At 39.0% G+C, this 20,872-nt stretch overlaps 1 protein-coding gene across 1 annotated transcript in view; it reads left to right on the top strand.

The window, feature by feature from the left end:
• thsd7ba (thrombospondin, type I, domain containing 7Ba) overlaps positions 1-20,872 on the top strand; it is a 142,426-nt gene that overhangs the window by 29,983 nt on the left and 91,571 nt on the right. Inside the window, exons 2-5 of the mRNA XM_053328594.1 lie at positions 1,742-2,627; positions 4,297-4,545; positions 5,495-5,664; positions 12,777-12,935. Coding sequence (XP_053184569.1) covers positions 1,742-2,627; positions 4,297-4,545; positions 5,495-5,664; positions 12,777-12,935 — 1,464 coding nt within the window. The remainder of the gene's footprint in view (positions 1-1,741; positions 2,628-4,296; positions 4,546-5,494; positions 5,665-12,776; positions 12,936-20,872) is intronic.

Below are 20,872 nucleotides of genomic sequence, written 5' to 3'. Positions count from 1 at the left end.
AGATACTATCAATGGCTGAAATCCATAAAAAAAAAAAAGAATTACAATCTCTCTGTGAATTTTTAATTTCCAAGTTTACTCTTACCTAACAGGCCCAAAACCTTAGCCGTGCCATCACCAAACTGCGTTAGGCTACAATATGTTCATAGTGTCAGTGTTGGAATTGACAGATGTATTTATGAGACTGAATATCAATTTGTGTTGTATATTTTACAACAAATAGATATGTGAACACTGTGTGTAGCAACAGAGTCTGATAGCTGTTCACATACACATAAGCATACACCTTGTACACTGTTCTTGTCCATTCTGCATCAATCCATCAACCATGTGCACATATTGGCAATTTAGAGTTGGTGACTATGAACACGGACAGCCTGTGGAATTCAGGACCTTCTCTCTTTACCCCATATATATATATATATATATATATATATATATATATATATAGTTTTTCAACATGTATTCTAAAAATGGTATGAGTTTTCGTTTCCATCTTCATAGGAATACAGGCTGCGGTCAGCTTGAGTTTGTATAAGTAGTACATTCCAGGCTCCAATTTGAAGCTTAAGCACGTTTTCACAGCAGCAAAGAGGTATCAGCAATATTCCTCCCTCTCTGACCACAGACCACCTCTACTTTCCACTGTTTGTCAAAAGTGGAAAATTACTTATTGCTACTGTGCTTCAGTCATATGTACTTTGATGTTACCAAGTAGTGACAGCCAAGTTAGGTTCTGTTTCACGCTGCAGAAATCAACCACATCACTGCTCTGATATGATGTTGAATACCTGAAAATGTAGTTGCCACTCTCTTTCATAACTGAACGGCGTGTGAAATTTATTGGACTGAGCATTTTCGACAGGAGTATAAAGAGGATTTTGTGCTTTTATTGAGTGTAGCCTAACTTAGTTACTTCGTTGTAGGTGCATAAACTGCCAGTTTCAACTGGGATTTTTTTTTGCAGGTCCTAAAGCCATCAATATTTAAGAAGTAAGAAAAAAATTCTCTGTACTCTCTGTGCATTGAAAATGACTCCATAAAGGGCAGCCCTACGTTATTATAAGCTTCTTCTCGTTTACAGAAAGTAATCCCTTTGCTACTGGAATTCTTTTTGCAGCAGGTCTTTTGTCTTGATTGTATTCTAAAATTATTCCAGCCAGCTCTAGTAATTGCACATTAAGATAACTCCAATCCACAGTGTGAGTGAGCAGAAGAATCAGACCACAGCCAAATATCATGTCTTTGGTTAGCTTAGGTTAGTTTTAATGAATGTAAGTCTTATTTCATTAGTTCAAAGGATCTATAGTAACCTCCCACGTACAGTGTATAAATTCAGACAACATGCTTTCACTGTTGAAGAGGTGACTTTATTAAGCCAGACTTAAAGAGTCTATATAATTTTGATCAAATAGCAGCTGTGGTTGCACTGCTGATCGATATCCTAGGCTGTGTAAGCCTATGGTATTGATCAGTTTAGGATCCAGAATCCAATTGAATCTAGTCCTTTGTGACCAAGAAACTAACCTCACACTTTTTTTTATATTGATGTCTGCCTGTGGTTTGATTACTTTGTGTTCCTTTCTTCCTCTGTTCATGAATAAAGCAATCATGGAGGTTAAGTGAGTAGCCTTGAATTTTGCTTGATTGCAAGCTGCCAGATAGCTGCAATTTAAATCATCTTTTTTTGCTTCAATTTTTAATGAAAATGCCCTGTCCATGTGTCTTTTCTTGGTTGCAGGCCAGTGGGGTCATTGTATCGGGGAGGAGTGTGGTTCTGGTGGAGTTCAAACCAGAACAATATGGTGTGTCCACACAGAGGGCTGGACAACCCACCACTCTCACTGTCATCACATCCACAAGCCTGAGAGCAGACGCCACTGCTTCAAGGTCTGCGATTGGCACCAGGACCTCTTTGAGTGGGAACTGTCTGAGTGGGGGGGGTGCGTTCTTGTCCCTTTCTTTTCCAATGAGCTTAAGCTGAGGACGGCTGAGTGTGTCACAGCACAGCATGGTATCCAGAGGCGCAAAGTCCATTGTGTACGCACTTCAAACCGCACCACAGTCACTTCGAGGATATGTGAATTCTTTTCCCAGAAACCACCTATGGAGCAGGCATGCCTCATCCCCTGTCCCCAGGACTGTGTGGTTTCAGACTTCACCTCCTGGTCAAGCTGCAGCAAGACCTGTGGCATTGGCCTGCAGCATCGGACTCGACATGTCCTGGCCACACCAATGTTTGGAGGGGAAAATTGCCCCAATCTGACTGAGACCAGGACTTGTTCTGGCCCTGTTGACTGCCCTGCTGGGGAGGGCGAGTACCAGTACAGCCTTAAAGTTGGGGCCTGGAGTGAGTGCAGACTACCACATCATAAGGATACCATGTTAAGTGGTAGGACCACCGTGGACTTCAGCGTCAGCTCCAAAGAGAACAATACAGTCACATTGCACACACAGACATCTCACCACCAGTCCCATCCCAACCACCAGCATCAGCATCAGCACCAGCACAAGCACCGCCATCTCCACGCCCACAACAAGTACCCCATGTCATGGGAACTAGAGGTGGGCTACCAGACACGACAAGTCCGCTGCACACGGAGCGATGGCAAGAATGCTATGCTGAGGTAAGCCAATTACGAGTGATGTAAGGCACTGCATCTACTGTGAGACTGAAAACCTAAGATGAATAGATGAGAAATAAACACACAGTGAAAAATGAGGTATTTCTTAACGTCCAAAACAAACCTGAGATGAAAATGAAAGCAAGGTGGCTGTGGAGAAAGTGCTGGTGTGTAGTTTGTACAGATAACCAGATTTGTCTTGTCATCACTTTCTACATTTATGTAGCATCTGAGGTGAAATCTAAAGAGTGCTCGGTAGCTGTCTGTCAGGTGAAATGGTTTTAATAGAGTTGATTTTATGGTGTTGTGTTGTAACATGAGAGGGACCAGATCAATGGTCACCCCCGTTCATGATCCCAGTGGGTCTTTCCTACAAGCTGAGGTGTATTCAGTGAAATAAAATGTTTTTTATTGACAGTGGTTTTTTTATTCAATTATAAATAGATTATGTTAGAGATGTTGTTTCACCAGCATATTAGCATGGCAGTGAGGTACTATTGTGGTAAATGTCAAGTGCTGCTCCCCTCCTGTCCCTGCCGTTTGAGCTAGCTCTGGTATTTGGATTTGATAAGAATGGATTTTTTCTGCACATGTTCCCACAGAAGGCAAGCACACACACACACACACACATGCACACACACTCACACACACATATGCATACCTACACATACAGTAATAAACACTCTATTTTCTGTTCTTCAAGGAGAGAGAAAATCATTACATGTATACAATATTGACTAAATGCCACTATGCCGTCTACCTGACGTAAAGTGACACCATTAGCCGACTCTTTAGATCAATCAGTGACTGCCATTTATAGAAACTATGGTATCAAAACCAGAACCCAACAGTATCCTCTTAAATGTTTTGATATTGCCAAGTATCATGTCATTTTTGTTTGTCCTGTGCCATTTGACTGCAGGGGCTTAAAAGTAGATGTCTTGTTCTGGGTTTGCATATTATTAGTCCCGGCAATGCAGGTTCAGTGGCTTTATGGCTTGACTGTGCAGGGACCATTTACTGTACAGTGACTGATTAGCATGGTATTTACTCAGAACTGGGATTGGAACTTTTGAATATAGATTTCCCACCTGAGTTCTGCTTCATTCTGTTTTTCTAATTACACCCTAATTACAAAGTAAAATTCTAAAATGAGCATTGCACTCACATCTTAATAACCTAACTAATTAAATTGTCCAAATTAAACAATGGAAACTATAATTGCATGACTAATCCACTTGTTTTATATTTTTAAGTGAGCATATCAGCTCTTTGTACCATTTCTGTAAAAGGCTAACTTAATGTCGCAGACCTGTGTCATTATGATGTATAATAGCTCTTGTACATGCCATCATGTACTGAAGGAATGGCAGCTGCAAAGGTCATCTTTTTAACAGTCAGTCAAGATATCCACGTGTAGGATCTCTAAGTAGATGGTATTTTTCACGATGGAGTCCGCCTTTCTTAATAAAAGCCTCATCTATTTAAATCCAAACCACACATCTCATCTGTCATACGTGTGCTCCACTCACTCCCACTCTCTGTAACCTTATTCTCTAAAGGTATGTTATGACAGTTTCCTTGATGCGTCAGTAATGTAGCATTTTCGTGTTTGCTGTATTCTCTTTTTTTCCCACCGTTACTTTAATTTCTCTGTCTTCTCAATCTGCAGTCTCTGTACCAAGGACAGTTCCCCCCTGACCTTCCAGGCATGTGTGATGCCCAAAGAGTGCCAGACATCTGATTGGTCATCTTGGAGTACCTGCTCTAAGACCTGCCGGTCCACCGACCTGTCTCCTGGTTACCGCCTCCGGTCACGGATCATGACGCAGATCTCAGTCGGCGGGGGTAAACGTTGTCCTGCCCTTGAGGAAAAAGAAGCTTGCAACATCATTGGAGATTTACTTCCACACTGCCCCAGGTAATCCTTAATAGTGATGATTGTCATCTCATTTTGAGCTCATAGTCCTCAGACACAGAAGTTCTGTTCATGTGTAAACTCCTGATGCAGATGTTTATGCATAAAATGTCAAATGGTGATTTTTAATTTAGCTTCTCTGGGTGTTTTCACCTGAACGATTATGAGAGAAAGCCTAGAGGCTTCAACTCGGAATGATTTCACTATTAAATTATTTGCACATTTGTTTGTTTGTTTGTTTTGTCATTACCTCAATTATCTTCTGACACTCAAAATAACCTCATGAAGCATTAGGGGTTCCTGACTCAATGGACATGACATGCAAGGCAACCATTGTTTGACAGAACCTCATTGTTTTAGGGCTGTTTGAGTTAAGATAAGCTTTGGCTAATATTACATGCAGTAAACAAAGCAGTCAATAGAGAATTATTTCCCCTGCTGGTAGATTTTGTTTTATTTGCTAAATCTACATGGAGTGCCTCAGAGCAGAGGATTTACATGATTAGGGAAAACTCATTACGGAAATTAAGCATTTGATAGATTACTACAGGCTGTTGTTTTGGTAAACTTGAATATTATTGCTTTCTGCACCACTGCATTTTTCATAGTTGAAACCAAACATTTGTTCAGAAGTTTTGAAATCAAAATAATCATGCATCGACTCCCCTGACATATTTTGAGAGAGGATCTTGCCAGAGACTGCTCTCGCTAATGTGTCTTTCGCTTTGTGCGACTGCTGTGTGTATACTGATACTTTATCCTGTTTAAGTACAGTCATTTAACCATTTATTTTGGATGATCTGAAGTTTTCCTCCTGAAAATAGACAAATGTGACATTGTACTTCCTAAGACATATTAAACAGCTACTTCAACAGTTACTCAATTTAACTTGCATGTGCTTGTTAACATTATTTATGTATTTATGTAAGTGTGTGTGTGTTTGCTCTGTCAGGTATGTGTGGAGGACCACTGATTGGGGTGAATGTCGCATTGCTCCCTTACTGAGCAAGCAGCACCAGCGGCTGGCTAATATCAGTACTCTGTGCGGAGGGGGGATCCAGACCAGGAAGATCTACTGTGTTCAAGTCCCTGATGACTCAGCACCACATCACAGGAAGGAGGGTAAGAAAAGCCAGCTTCATCACAGTCGACCCGGGGCATGCTCGAAGCACATGGTTACTCAAGAGATTCATGGAGCACATTAGTGTGTCTTCAGAGTTGTGTGCTGTGAAAATGAACAAGACAAAAAATCTATAGCCATGCTAGGGGCCCCATGAGGCTGTAATACTCACACCAAAAAATAATTGAGCGAGACATTGAACCCCAAATTACTCCCGACGAGCAAGGCTGCTCCAAGTCTGAATGGTTGAATGAGAGGCGTTGTGAAGACGCAGGCTAAAAAGTGGCACATAAAAATACGCACGTCTTACTATGACAATGGATAGACGACAGCCTTATTCTTATTAATTTTAGCTTGTTTGTATATTTGTTTGTTTATATATTGTTGTATGTTAGTGTATTTTTCTGTGTCCAATGAGCTGCTGACAACTAATTGTCACTAGTGGGATTAATAAAGATGTTTTGAATTAGATTTTTTTAGTTTGAATGTCAGCTGTCGAATCCATCCACATCAGCCGTCCACGCTGACCCCCTCCCTGTGCTGACTCTGTCGCTTTATGGTAACATCATCTCATTTCATCCATTGCTCTTGTCATAATTACTGCGAGGGCTTTATCATTGGACTGTATATAACCCTGTTGGGACAACAGGAAAAAAAACAAAAAAAAAACAGGATCAGTTATTTCCGTCACTGTGATTCATTTTCAGTGTGCCATGAATATTCACAGCAAATTTCAGTGGGTTTATGTTTTTAAGCATCAATTCATGAACTAAAAAGGACATTAACTACAAAGTACAAATTTGATTTACAATTTACTAACACTATTTCTAAAACACTGCCTGAAAAAAACAGAAAGGAAAAACCTGATCAGTTTTGACTCACTTAATCTGTTAGGCAGCAGCCCACTATGCAGCAGACAGAAAAAAACACTGCATAAATAATGTTGATTAGAAATATTGCAGTTTATCCAAAACCAAAGCAACTCTCTTCTACAGAAGATCCTTCACAGACACACATTTTAAAATTCTTCCTCAAAGTAAATGTACTTGAATCATCTCTATTATCATTATCATCATCATCATCTCAATTAGTGGCAGCTGAACTACAAATAGAATAAAACAAAAATATTGCTTGTTGTTACAGGGGGAATGGGTAACTGTATTTATATAACCCCTTTCTAGTCTTTCGACCACTCAAAGCGCTTTTACACTACATGTGAACATTCACACACACATTCATACACTGATGGCAGAGGTTGCCATGCAAGGTGCCATCCAGCTCATTGGGAGTATCTAATTATTCACAGACACACACACACACACACACACACACATACACATACACATACATTTACACACAGCATTTGGGAGCAATTTGGAGTTCAGTGTCTTGCCCAAGGACACTTCGACATGTGGACTGGAGGAGCCCAGAATCAAACCGCCGGTCTTCCGATTAGTGGATGACAGCTCTCCCTCCTGAGCCACTGCTGCCCTGGGAGGAAAATAACTTCGGACTTCTAATATAATAACAGCAATTCTGTTTCATCAGAACTCTAATTTTCGTTTTGGATAACAGGAAAGCCTCTACTGAGCATCTTAGTGAAAGTGCTCATCTTGGAGTGCACTGAAGAAATCTTAAAATATATTGGGAAAAACATCAGCTAGAGCCATCAGTACTTCCAGGCGAAGCCATTATCATGACTTACCTGATCTGGCAGCAGCTCACTACGCAGAAGACATCCTTATATCACCTCTATTATCATCATCATCTCTATTAATGGCAGCTGAACTACAAATAATAATATAATAATAATAATAATAATAATAATAATAGTCATAAACTTTATTTTTAGAGCACTTTTCAAAATCCAAGTTACAAAATGCTTCACAAGGCAGCAAAATACACAAATCATACTGTACAATAATAGCATTATAAAAGAGAACAATTAACACAAAATAATTTCAATTTAGAGGAAGAAAGAATGGGGTTATGGGGGGAAATAACATCTGACCTTTAATAAAATAACAGCAATTTTGTTTTATCAGAACTTTAATTTTCATTTTTGGGTAACAGAAAAATCTCTTCTGAGCATTTTTGTGAAAGTATTGGAGTGCACTGAAGAAATCTTAAAATATATTGGGAAAAACAACAGCTAGAGCCATCAGTACTTCCAGGCAAAGACATTATTACTGTCCATCTCTCACTCCCACTGTATATGTGTTTGGAGTTCAGACTAAAACATTGTCACATATGCGTGTTTCTGAATTTTAAGAGAAAGGAAAAGAAAACTAACTGGAAAAAGAAACTTGACTGGTTGATATTGGTCATCACAAGATCTTGGCACATGATTCCTAGTTAAGACACTAGTGGAAATGTCACTGAAAACTCTACAAGATACAGTAGCTTATATTTTGTAAACTTTACCACTATAATCCAACATACATAATCTCAGAACCTGCAAAAAAGACATTTCATTTTAGTTTAATGTTAGGTCTGGAAAGCTAACCAACTTCATCACTTTAATGTGGGAGAGGACGCTGTAACTTGAACATCAATGACTGCATTGTATATATGCATATAAATGCATTATATTATATAGGCATCAGTGTAATTGTGTCTGTCCTGGAGAAAATGGGCATTTATAGTTATAGCAGACTTGCAGGGCAATGTGTTTTTGAATTGAATCAAATATGCTGTATCAGCCATAGTATGACAGAGGTGACCATACTTTAAACATTCAGTGAAAACTCATCAAACTTCAGTGAAAACTCCTATGAGTTATACTCATCTTATTTTGCTTTATCATGCAGGTTAAGCACACTGCAAATGTAAGCAGATGGCATATTGTAATAAATGTAATCAATGTAGAGACTAGAAGTTAAAAAGGAAAGTAAGAACGAGAGGGAACCTCTAATGTTTTCTAATGTAATGAGACGTTGCTGATATCCAGTATAAGCTTGGTGTGGAGATGGTAATGATGCATTCAGACTGCTGCTTTCCTAATTTTTTGAATCACTCGTATCGTCCTTACATTACACAGGTAGGGTGGACTTTAAGGTAGAAAAATGTCAGCTATCTCAGAGTAGGGGAAATACAATTGACTGTCAGAACAATTGTTTTGATAAAAAGGGAAAAGTGTTTGCAGCCTTGAATATTGAAAATTGATGTAACAAAAGCAACAGTATTGAATATTTGGTTTGTCCAACATTTTATTCTCCAGCTGCTTGTGTTTAGATAATACAGAACTTCTTTTGTTGACAAAAAAAAAAGTTATGTAGAAAAAAAAAATCATGTTTCTCGACCCCCAAAATGAATGATCAAACATTGTTTCAAGTCAGTACCAAAATTTCTATTGGCACTGGTATCCAGACAAATGATTCTCAGCTCTCTTTAATACTGTATATAAATAAATTATGTTACAGCACATATGTTTAGTGAATGTATTAAAAATATGTCTCCTTCAGGCTTTGTACTTACATAGTTTAGCCATAACATTTAAACCGCCTGACTAATATTATGTGTATTTGTGCCATGAAAACAGCTCAATTCATGGACTCAAAAGGACCTCTGAAGGTTTCCTTTAGTATATGGCACCAAGACGCTAGCAGCAGATCCTTTAAGTCCTGCAAGTTGTGAAGTGGGGTCTCCATTTATCAGAACTTATTTTCCGCAGTTCAATCAGATTGAGATCTTTGTCATGTTCCTCAAACCGTTTCTGAGCATTTTTTGCAGTCTAGCACCCTGCTGTTGAAAGAGGCCTCTGCCAATGAAAGAGGGTGGCCTAGTCTGATGAATCATGTGCATGTGCTTTTTTCACCTGGGGAGGAGATGCCACAAAGGAGGGTACTTGGTCGGCAAAATTGTTTGTTTGTAAGACCCAAGGTTTCCTGGCAGAACATTGCTCACAGCATTACACTGCCTCTGCTGGCTTGCCTTCTTCCCATAGTTCATCCTGGTGCCATCTCCTCCCCAGGTGAACAAAGCACATTTCTGATGCTGATCCAATGTAGGTGCTTTCGGCTGTGGACAGATGTCAGCATGGTTACTCTGACCAGTCTGTGATTACGCAGCCCCATACACAGCAAGCTGCAGTGCACTGTTTGTTCTGACACCTGTCTTTTATAGCCAGCATTAACTTTTTCAGCAATTTGTGCTACAGTAGCACTTCTGAGGTATTAGATCAGATGGTCTAGCCTTCACTGCCCATGTGCATCAATGAGCCTTGGATGCCCATGACCCTGTTGAAGGATCATTGGTTGTCCTTCCTTAAACCACTTTTGGATGATCTGAACCAGTCATCTAGCCATCACAATTTGTAACCTTTTCGAAGTCACTCAGATTCTTATACTTGCCCATTTTTCCTGCTTCCAAGACATCAACTTCAAGAACTAACTGTTTAATGCTGTCTAATATATCTTAACCGCTTAACAGGTGCCATTTTAAGGAGATAATCAATGTTATTCACTTAGCCTGGCTTTGGCTGATCAGTATAAATCCATAATAGCATGGATGAAAACATATCACTAAGTTGTTCATGACACAAGATGTGGTTCCAATAGCAGAAATGTAAGATTTATACATAGATTTCATTGTGTGTGTGTGTGTGTGTGTGTGTGTGTGTGTGTGTGTGTGTGTGTGTGTGTGTGTGTGCGCTCTACATGTCAAAATGTAGGATTCATACACGATATGATCTCTCTTTAAATGCAAAATAATCATGTTGTGAGATGAGATTATTTGATATTATGTATTTGTTGTAATGTTCTCGGGGACCTCCTCTGCACTAAATCCGCTTAGCTGGCAGTGATCTCTGAGTTATTAGAGAACAGTAAGTCTTTGTGTTTTATGTATCTCTCAGCTATGAATTGAGGCTGCATTTTGTGCTGGTGGTTAAATTGACTATTTCCTTTATATTTCCTTTTAGTTAGGTGTCCTCCGTTGTCATGGCTACAATACTAAGCACAAGGTTAAGGTTAGGAGACAGCTGTAGTTGTGCTTTTAAAAAAAATTGTTTCCTGACTCTCTGTTGGGAATATGACACTTGTGGTTGGAATTGGAAAATGAATAGTGATGAATAGTGGTCCCCTGTGGCAAAGTCCACTGTCAGTTACAGTATAGCTCACCTGCTCCAAATGTGGAAATTTGTTGACATATATAGACATCATTTGAACTGATTCACTGCTCCGGGCCATCTAAGCTGTTAGATGGCAGCTGGCAGTTACCACCTTGCCAATTTTTAACTTGATGCAGAATATATAAACAAAGGAAGGAGGATTTTGAGATGAAACTTTCAGGTAGCTTTCATTTGCCAGTCCTGCAGAGTGTAAAGCTGAGTTTCCAAATTTGAGGGTTTTTTTAAACTCACTCTCACACTCCTTTGTTCAGAAGTGGTGGCTCTGCTCTCATGCTACTCAGTCTCTCTTATTATTATTCCAAACAAACTGCTGTTTCTGCAGCTAGAAAAATAACACCACTCACTTGTTTTGTAGAGGATTTTTTTCCATGGAAATAACAGATATTAGAAGTTTACAATAAATACCTAAAAATGTTCATGAGGTTGCTCTAGGATGAATCATAATGGTATGGTTTATGGTTTTATTTTTCCATCATCACTTGTGTTAACAAAGCAGAATCAATCTAAAGATAAGCAAAAGTAAATTAAAAAAGTGAATTAGTTTTGGTCAAAACATGAATCTGAGAACGAGATGGGGAAAAAAAATCAGTCATAACCATTGTTCAAAATTTGGTTTCATCATCACCATCACAGAGGCAACTAATGTTTCTATGTGTTTATGAACCCCAGATGGCTGTGATTAAAAAAACAAACAAAAAAACTCTTTTGTAAAATGTCAATTAAACAAAAGCTTTAAAACTGTGAAATTAATCAAAAAACTATGGGAACATGCATAACATGTACTTAATTTATCTATTTAATTAAGCACAGTGGGTCGTTTTAACAGTAATGGCTTTTAACTATGATTTTGCCTCTGCAAATCACACCCTTTCCTGTCTAATAAATATCACCACAAATTATAACATATTAATTCTGCCTCTATCTTTTTTCATAGTGCTTATGATGAATCCTTTGTGGCTTCATGTCAGAGCTGAGGCAGTGGCACTTTAACTCACCAGATGTGTTCAGAGAAATGCTAACAGATCAGAGGTGAATTTGAACAGTGAATATTTTAGAGTATATAATATCAATGAAGGCAGCACTTTGAACCAATGGACGCGTAGGACGAAGATCAATACGTCAACTGCAATGTTTACCTTGACATGACCTGCACAGCTTCAGCTAATGTAAACAGGTGTGGCTGTGTATCTTCAGTATGGACTTCTCTTGCTCTGGTAATGTGAAAAACATTGTGCCCCTGTTGGGATGTCTACTGCAGTAACACAATTGTCAAACACAGGAAATTACAATTTACGATCAAACACCATGTAAATTACATTTAGTAAGAACACAAAATGCAGAAGGGACATTTAGTGGATTTCTCTTTGGGCCCTTGTTTAAATGGATATTTGACACTCAATGATATGTGGAAGTGTATCAAAATGGAATATTAGACTGAATACAAATCCTTCTATTGTGGACAGGCCAAAATACCTTCTCTTTCTGTCTGAGGGACTAACGTCAGGGTCTATTACAGGTGGCTGAGCTTTCTGTGATCTACAAATGATGCCAGCCATGCTTAGCAGTGAATTGGTTATACCGTGTCTTGCCTTGATATCTCACTGTTCAGTTCCTGTTTACTCCCTTAGCTGGCTGCTGCCCTTCATTTAATATTCTCGTGAGCCAGACATGAGATGAGAAGAACAATTTTCCCTCTGTTCTTTCTATTCCCTCCTTTTTGTAAAATCCACAGTAAGCTTTGCTAAATCTATCTGCTTCTCACACGCACTGTACAAAACTTGAAGCTGTAACCTACACCAATGAACACACTACTGCCTTCCTAGTCATAAATAAACTACATCCATATTTCAATCTGATGACACTGATGCTCTTGATACTAATACTTGACATATGCAATCACCCACACACTCCACTGCTGCCTGTGTGTGACCAAGCTTGACTTAAACCTGATTTATCCCTGCCTGTGTCCCTTTGTTTGTTCAGTGTCCAGGCCTGTGAATGCCAGGTTGTGTGCTGTTGAAGAGCCTCCCCTGGCCGTTCAGCACTGCTCCATCCCCTGCCAGCACCGCTGCCTGCTCTCTCGGTGGTCAAACTGGGGTGCCTGCCTGCCCGACAACTGCAAAGAACCACAGGGAAAGAAAGGTATGGTGGAGTAAATTGAATATGAGTGTAAATATGCTTTTGGCTTTTAAAAGATTTGGAATATGTGTCAACAGTGGTTTGTTATTGGTGAGAGTGGTTTAAAGTCCAAGCAATAATTGTTCTAGATAACTGTTGTGAAGAAATGATTTATATCACAATCATGAAGTGTAACTTGAAAAATGACTGACTTGTTAACAGTAACTATGCAAGAGGGAAAAAAATAGTGATGATTATTGCTTTGGTCAATTCATTTTTTTCGAGTACAAGACTAATATATAAGTAAAGAAATTAGCAGCCTGAAGGGGAAAAATACATGTTCCAAGCACTAAAAACTGAAAAAAATGGTAAGTCACCAGCTAGTGTGCAAATGAAATAAGAAAATGATAGCTGTAATAACGACCTTATAAAAAGTGGATTTGAGTCTTCCCAGAAATACCAAATTGTTCCAAGACAGATTGATGGGATAAGGATGTACACAGACATCCAAAAAGATACTATAAGATAACTAGCTAACAAGCTGATGTGACTTAAAATTGAAAATTAGAATTGCACAGATGGGCCAGTGGTGATATCATTAGTTGGGTTCCAATGCAGATAGCCATTTTATACATTGACAATCAGCTGTTCACAGCAACTGTTCCAGCAATTGAAACAATAGCTAATTGATCAACAAAGGGTTTGACAATAACCTGAAAGCTATTATGTATGTACATGTTTTCAATTAAGCATTGGACCATGTTTTGAATGTTTAAACAATAAATTGTCTAGTGCTGCAACACTGAAATACTGAGAGAGAGAGACAGCGGTACTGTGGCTGTCAGAGGCGAACACATAGAATGACAGCGCAATAGCATGATGTTGTCAGAGCAGGAGAGAGAGGCAGCATATGTTTGAATCATAAATCGTTTGTTGATAAGTGGCTGGCTGAGAGGAAGTGTGTTCTGAAAAGAGGCAATATATGTTTCAACCACCGCTGACTAAAGTCAGAAAGAGAGCACACTTGTTGTTAAGCTCTCAGTCTCCAGAAGGGTGAAGAGTAACAGAAGATAAGATGCTTCCTATCTCTGTGTTTGTATGCTTATGTGTAGAGTGTGTGTGTATGTGTGTGGTGCCAGAATGAGTTTTGAAGTGGGAGGACATCCAACTTTGGATGACATAATAGTCATGATCTGACTTTCAGCTATAACTCTAATGCTACCTATCTTACCTTGTAAATGGTCACATGGTTTAATAATGTTAAACAACAGCATTTTAATAAATTTGTTGTGAGAATAAATATGAGACGCTACTTTTGCTGAAAAGAAAGTTGGAAAAGAGGCTAAGATGAGCCCTGCTAAAAAGATATGTCATTTATGAAAAGGAAGAATATTAAGTTATACACTCTAACTGACTAGTTAGATGTGTGTTAGAGGTCTGCAGAAGCCTGCTGTCATTTTCAGGTGATTTAATGAAGGTAAACACATTGAACAACTGTATGTAATGGCACTGTGATCTAGGGTGGCACTTTTCAGACGCTGCTGATTTATCAACATATTAGTCCTTTTGGCCTCAGACGCTGCAGGGATTTAATGAACTGAAGTAGAATCTTTTCATACAGTAAAAATAGCACATTTGCAGTATTTAGTTTGCTCTTTTTTGGTAAAATCTCCAAATGGCGGTGGAGGGGGCTAGAGCGGCGGGAGCTGTGGCAGCTAGAGAAACTGACGTGGTTCTTAGATGTCTAAAACCCATTTTCTACAAAAACACCACTTTGCGTTGCCTATTTCCGTGACTCTTCCCAGCAGTTCACCATGCACCATGCAGTGCTGGGCATGATAATACCACAGATGAGCAAAGCAAATTTCGAAGTCAAGAAATAACCAAACTGTCTGCGTGCTGCTTGCGCTGGTCATTGCATTATCATGAAAAATATGATAATGCAGTGTTGTGGTTGGCAGTAACATGATTTAAACTAGCCTGAATTGGCAACCATTATAGACTACCCTTTTTATGATTGGTTTTAAAGATCTAACATCTTAGAGAAGGCTTAGACATCATCGTTGTGACTGTAATACCTGGTTTAGATGTTACCACTTTATTACAGTAACACCAGAAAATAGGGGGAACAAAAAGTCTTGTTTATGGAGCTACTATTGGAGCAATACTATTTGCAAATGCGTATCTCAATCTGTGTGTGTGTAATCAGATCTGTGTGTGCGTGCTTTATCATTTGTGTAAAACAGACAGCCAATCGAGAGCTCCTGCCTGAGTTGTAACTGATGACAGACATTTACAGATCTATATTTACAGATCTGTTTACATATTTACAGATTTATGTACACTTACAGATGTGTACGTATTCAGATGTGTAGATATTTTCATGCATTTGCAGATTTGTCTTCACTTGCAACTTTCTGAATACAGTCTTTCGGATTTTTTTACACACACACACAAATCTGATTACGCACACACAGATCTGAACACGCACACACAGATCTGGATACGCACACACAGATCTGAACACGCACACACAGATCTGGATACGCACACACATATCTGAACACGCACACACAGATCTGGATACGCACACACATATCTGATTACGCACACACAGATCTGATTACGCACACACAAATGATAAAGCATGCACACGCACACACAGATCTGATAACACACAAAGAGTTTGAGATTTGCGAATGGTATTGCTCCAATAGTAGCTCCATACTTGTTGTGCCCCCCTGTTCTGCTGGCAGTGAAGTGTGTTTTTGTACTCAAGTATACAGCACGCTCGTCCCGTCTGAATGTGCTTGTCTTTTTGCACAGGTGAATGTGTGTCATGTCTCACTGCTTCAGAGAAGCTACACATTGTGTTTGGAGTATAGTGTGTGTGTTTCTGTCAGTGTGCTAAAGCTGTTAGTGTGCAAGTGCTGTGCTAAAAAGGCAGCATGACCTCGTCCCTGCCGTGAGTAAATGTGCATGAAAGCCCCCCAGGGAGCGACTGAAGTGTGGATTGTTCAGGTCAGTGCCCACACTCTCCAGTACTGGATCTCTATGGGATGAGCCAGCTTCTCTCACAGGCAGTGTCATTAATATATTTCCAGGCATAGAAAACACAGCATCTGCTGTTTTGCACATAGTTCTTTTCTGGCATACTGCCTTTTGATGGCATTCATGAAGACTCGGAGCTCATAGCAAACAGAGAATGAAACCAATAGAATATCCCTAGCAGTGAGATCTGTTGCCTGTGAAGCAATGAACACTTATTGAGGAGTAAGGCATATGATCCAAGGGGTTTGCCTGTGGTTCTTGCTCCCATTGAATGTGCACTTAGCCTTTATGTTTCACAACAGAATAAACTGTGATCCGTCTCTAACCGAAAGGCCCGCGGGATCCCACCATTCAGGTAGAAGAGCCAGCTACCCAAGATGCTTATGCTGGACCAGCTTTGCTCTCCGGAAAATTACAAATTTAAATTGCCTCTCAGTGTGTGCTTTTCACGTTTTTTATGTTATCTCGGCTTATCACATTTTGCAGCCATGTGGGAAAATGAATTGAACACGGAAGGTTACTGGATAGAATTTTAGTGATGCCTCTACTTCAATTCACATAGCTGGAGGGAGGGGTATTTCTGAACAACAGTGAGCTGGATGGCCCTTGTTTCCCTGAAATGAACCTGGTATGACCAAGAAACCTTTCAATTATTAATATCCATGGGGGCATGCCCACGCCAAATTGTTTTTTGTGGGTTAGATGTGAGCTGAAGCAAGTGCTCTGTGCAATGCAGTAATCGATCCACAGTCTTTTTGCTCCTCAAGAGCACGATTGGGCAGGACCGCTCAGATCAGACTCCTGAACTAGTGCCTCACACCAGCAGATGGTTGGTGGATGTAATTTGTAGAGTCCTGGGGTTACACAGTTCCACCTGTGGAGGGAGAGAATTTGGCACCTTTCTGCCGAGTGTCAGAGCTGTGGTAAAATGAGAAGAAAAACTGCTGCTGCTCAAGTATCAAGGAAATATACTGCAGAGAAATACAGTTTAAATTAGATGATAGGGTTGGTATCAGCTCAGTTGAAAACGTTTTTATGAGGAAATACATATTTTATTTTAAAAAAAAATCCATGTACATGTCTATGTTTGAGTAATATTGTGTAATTTCCTTAATGATAATTATTGTGTCAAATTGGACAGTTTGCTAATTGCAGTTTTGAACCAAATTCACAGCCGTTTACAGTACTGTTCATGTTATGTAACATCTCCTTTTAGATTTGTTCCCCCATTAAATATAGAAGGTGTAATCCGACAATGTGTCTGTGGATCAAATATAACAGCATCAGTAACACTTAAGGGAAACCATGTATTAAGGCAAACCAAGCAGAAAGTACATTGTCAGAAGCTGACAATTTAGGGTGATGTAGTAATTCAGTGGTCTAAGATACCACTTCACTGTGCAAGTAAAGTGGAAGAAGTATTTTAAGTGCAAAATATGGGAAGGAGGAATGAAAATGTATATAAAAAGCCAACTGTCTGGGAATTATATGCAAAATCTAATGTCAGCATGCGTAAAATCTGTGGCAGTGTTTTATTGGACACACACTGAGGCAGAGAGATGCTAGCAGTGTCCAAACGGGTAAGTGAATGTTGGCTCTTCATAGCAGTAATTCAGACAAATGAAATGCTTTAGTGACAGCAGTGAAGAATATTGTAGCAAATGATATGATGCACTTCATAGGAGCTCTGTTCAGCATGACAACAACACAAGACAAAAGTCCTGCAAAGCAACAGCTTGCTGTTTCTCACACTTTTTCTCCTACTGCATATCCTGGCCTACTGTTTGAAAATTGATTTTTTTTCTTACTTTTCATGGCTCACAGCAGTCTATCTAGTGATATCTCCAGTAGTCTGATATACTGGAATTATCAATTTAAATGCTTATTAAGAGGCCCTGTTTTTATCTGTTTACAGCAATAATTTAGTCAAAGGACTTTATAAGTTCAAAGAACTAAACATCCCCCACATTGATCTTTCATAGCTCCATGAGGTCATGTTAATTCAATAGCTGATGTTTTTTGTTGGACTGATAACAGAGCTGTTTTCAAATAATACTTCCTCACACATATTTAGAAAAATGCATAATTGCACTATACAAACATCTTCTCCTCAACCTATATTTTAAGTTCAGCAGCAGAGATCATTTTCATGCACTCTGTTACCTTCCAGGCATGCACAAAAACAGCACAGCATCAAATTTTCTAAATTAAACCTACGTTAGGCACTCAGGTAAATTGCAGCTAAGCAAAATATATAAATTGGAAAAAAAACTGGTAGCAATAGTAATAGTTTTGTGCCCCTGATGATAATTTACTATTGGTACAATGCATCCAGTGTTCCCAGTTTGGATATGAGGAGGCCATGCAGGTATTACTGTACACCGACACATGGGAGACTTCCCCTATTATTTCAAACATCAAATCTTTTCTGATTATTCCCCAGGCTCTAATCTTTGCAATCAGTGCTTTACTTTTTGGAGCAAAAATAGCAAACTCCTGAACAATCATAACTTTTGCTATTTAACATGCAGGCAAAACAATGGGACTTGACAACTGCCATAAACAGCGTAACATGAAAGCATTGTGTCAAGTATCAAGCAAAAGGTGGGACTACTGTGGTAAAACATTTTCTTCTAATATTATGGTTTAACACCTTCAAACAACTAAATGCTGGGCTTTATCTAGACAATCAATGTCCACAGGTCCTCTGATTAAATGACCAGTGTGTAAGATTTAGTGGCATCTAGCAGTGAGGTTGCAGATTGCAACCAACTGAATAAATGAATAAATATATCGGTATGTATGAGGGGCCGTACAAGACATATATTTCATTCTGGTCCTCTCACACATATACATTCTCCTTACACATACATATTTCACTCTCATATTTATACATTTTCACTCACACATACATATATTTTCACTCTCTAAATATATTTGAACACACATTGATAAATATTTCTTTCATATTCATATATTTTATGCACACATTCATACACTTTGCTCTCATGCACATGCAATCATGTATACATTTAATACTATAAGTAATATATGTATGTAAGAGGAAAATGTATGTATGTTGAAATAAAATATATGTATGTAAGAAAAGAATGTATGCATATGTGAGTGAGAGTATAGTGGAAACGGAAGGAGTATAGTAGAAACGGAAGGCAGGTCATTTATCGTCTCCATACTGCGGTACAGTAGGTGGCAGTATACACCTAATAAGCAATGGTTGCAACCCGCCATAAAACCGAAGGAAGAGGAAGAATAAGGTCATTTATTGCTCTGTGATTAGCTGAGAAGGTCAAGTCAAGCAGAGTCATGTTCAGGTTAGGTCAAAACGATCAGCATGGAGGGGGGAGATGAGAAGCGGACACTTCAGCAAGCTATTACTTTGTCATCCCCTGAAACTGTCACATCCTTGTCCTCGTCCCTTGAGCGACAGAGGACAGGCTCAGCTGCACCTAACGTTATTCACAGCGCAGTGGAAAGTGAGATGCGAGAACTTTTCAGACCAGGCCAGGTCCCTTCAGCAGTCCAAGCAGCAGCTAATGTGATACATCAAGTGTATATATATGTGAGAACTATATGCATGTGAAAGGAGAATGTATGTGTGTGAGTGAAAATATATGTATGTGAAAGGAGAGTGTGTGTGTGTGTGTGTGTGAGTGTGAAAATATATGTATGTGTAAGGAGAATGTATGTGTGTGAGAGGGCTTGAATGAATTATTGCTCGTACGGCCCATCATGATAGACATTTCATTTAAAGACTGTGTAAAGTGAATTCAGACATTTTCTTCTAAACACATTAAATAGGTCATAAATGTATTAATAAAAAAGGTGTAAAAAGCATTTCAACCATTTAGATTTGAATTGTGGAGCTAGGCTTCACACACTGTCTTTCAAGATTTCTGTGTTGAGGATTTAGTGGGCAGGTCTGAACATAACACAGCGGTGATTGGCATAAACCCGCCCCTGCTGCTGTAGATGTATAAATACATTCAGCACACACTACTACTACAGTCTACAGTTAGCTGAGTCAGCCGCCAAGCTAGCCACCGAGTTACCAGCTAAGCTAGCCACTAAGCTAGCAACTGAGCTAGCAGCAGAAAGCTCTCAGACGTGAGTAACTCTCTTAAACTTAAGAACTTTTTCAGTATAAAAAATGTTGCATATTTGCGTATGTTTAGCATGTTTTAGTCAGTTGATTTTTTTAATAAGTTGGTCAAAATGAAAATGTTAAAAAGTCTTAACCTATATTGATTTTGAATAAACTTTTTTGCCATGGCTATTAAATTGGCGCAACTTGCATATCTGGCAAGCATCCTTTAAAAGCAGAGAACAAGAATTAATTTGCCTGGACTTGTTTTGCTGTGAAGACTGCACCTGTCACAAGAGAAAGGACTGGGAGAAACCAGGTTTTCGCATGGAATATCATTTAAGGTTAAAGTTATTTGGTGAGTAACTGTTTTTGCTTTGTTTTATTCATATGTGTGTCAGCATGCAGTGCAAGAAATCATTTTTACACAAGACTAAAATTTAAACTATAGCTTGTCCTGAGATAATTTGGTGATCGTAAAGTTAGTAGATGTTAAGCTAGCTAGTGTCTTCAATGTAGTCTTTTTTAATGTTCCGTTTAACAGTTACAGTGGCAGCCAAATTATGTTAATTGGCAATGAACTTCTGTAGAGTAAGTCGTAACACTGCAAAGGTAAAATAATAAGTGTATGTAACTAAAAAGGTTTGAAGTTTTCTTGCAGTGTAGTTTGCCATTAATGTTCACATTCTGAAAAAAGCATGGAGTAAGGAAAAAGCTCATTCCTGTGTAGTTTTTTTGCAAGTAGAATTTTCTTGCTTTTTCATCTTCAACAGCTATCTATAAATGACAGGAACGTTTGTCTGTCTGT

Source organism: Scomber japonicus, chromosome 11, assembly GCF_027409825.1.
Source record: "Scomber japonicus isolate fScoJap1 chromosome 11, fScoJap1.pri, whole genome shotgun sequence".
NCBI classification, from domain to species: Eukaryota; Metazoa; Chordata; class Actinopteri; order Scombriformes; family Scombridae; genus Scomber; species Scomber japonicus.
The sequence above is the reverse complement of the archived record's forward strand: the minus strand, read 5'-3'. Positions and strand labels throughout refer to the sequence as shown.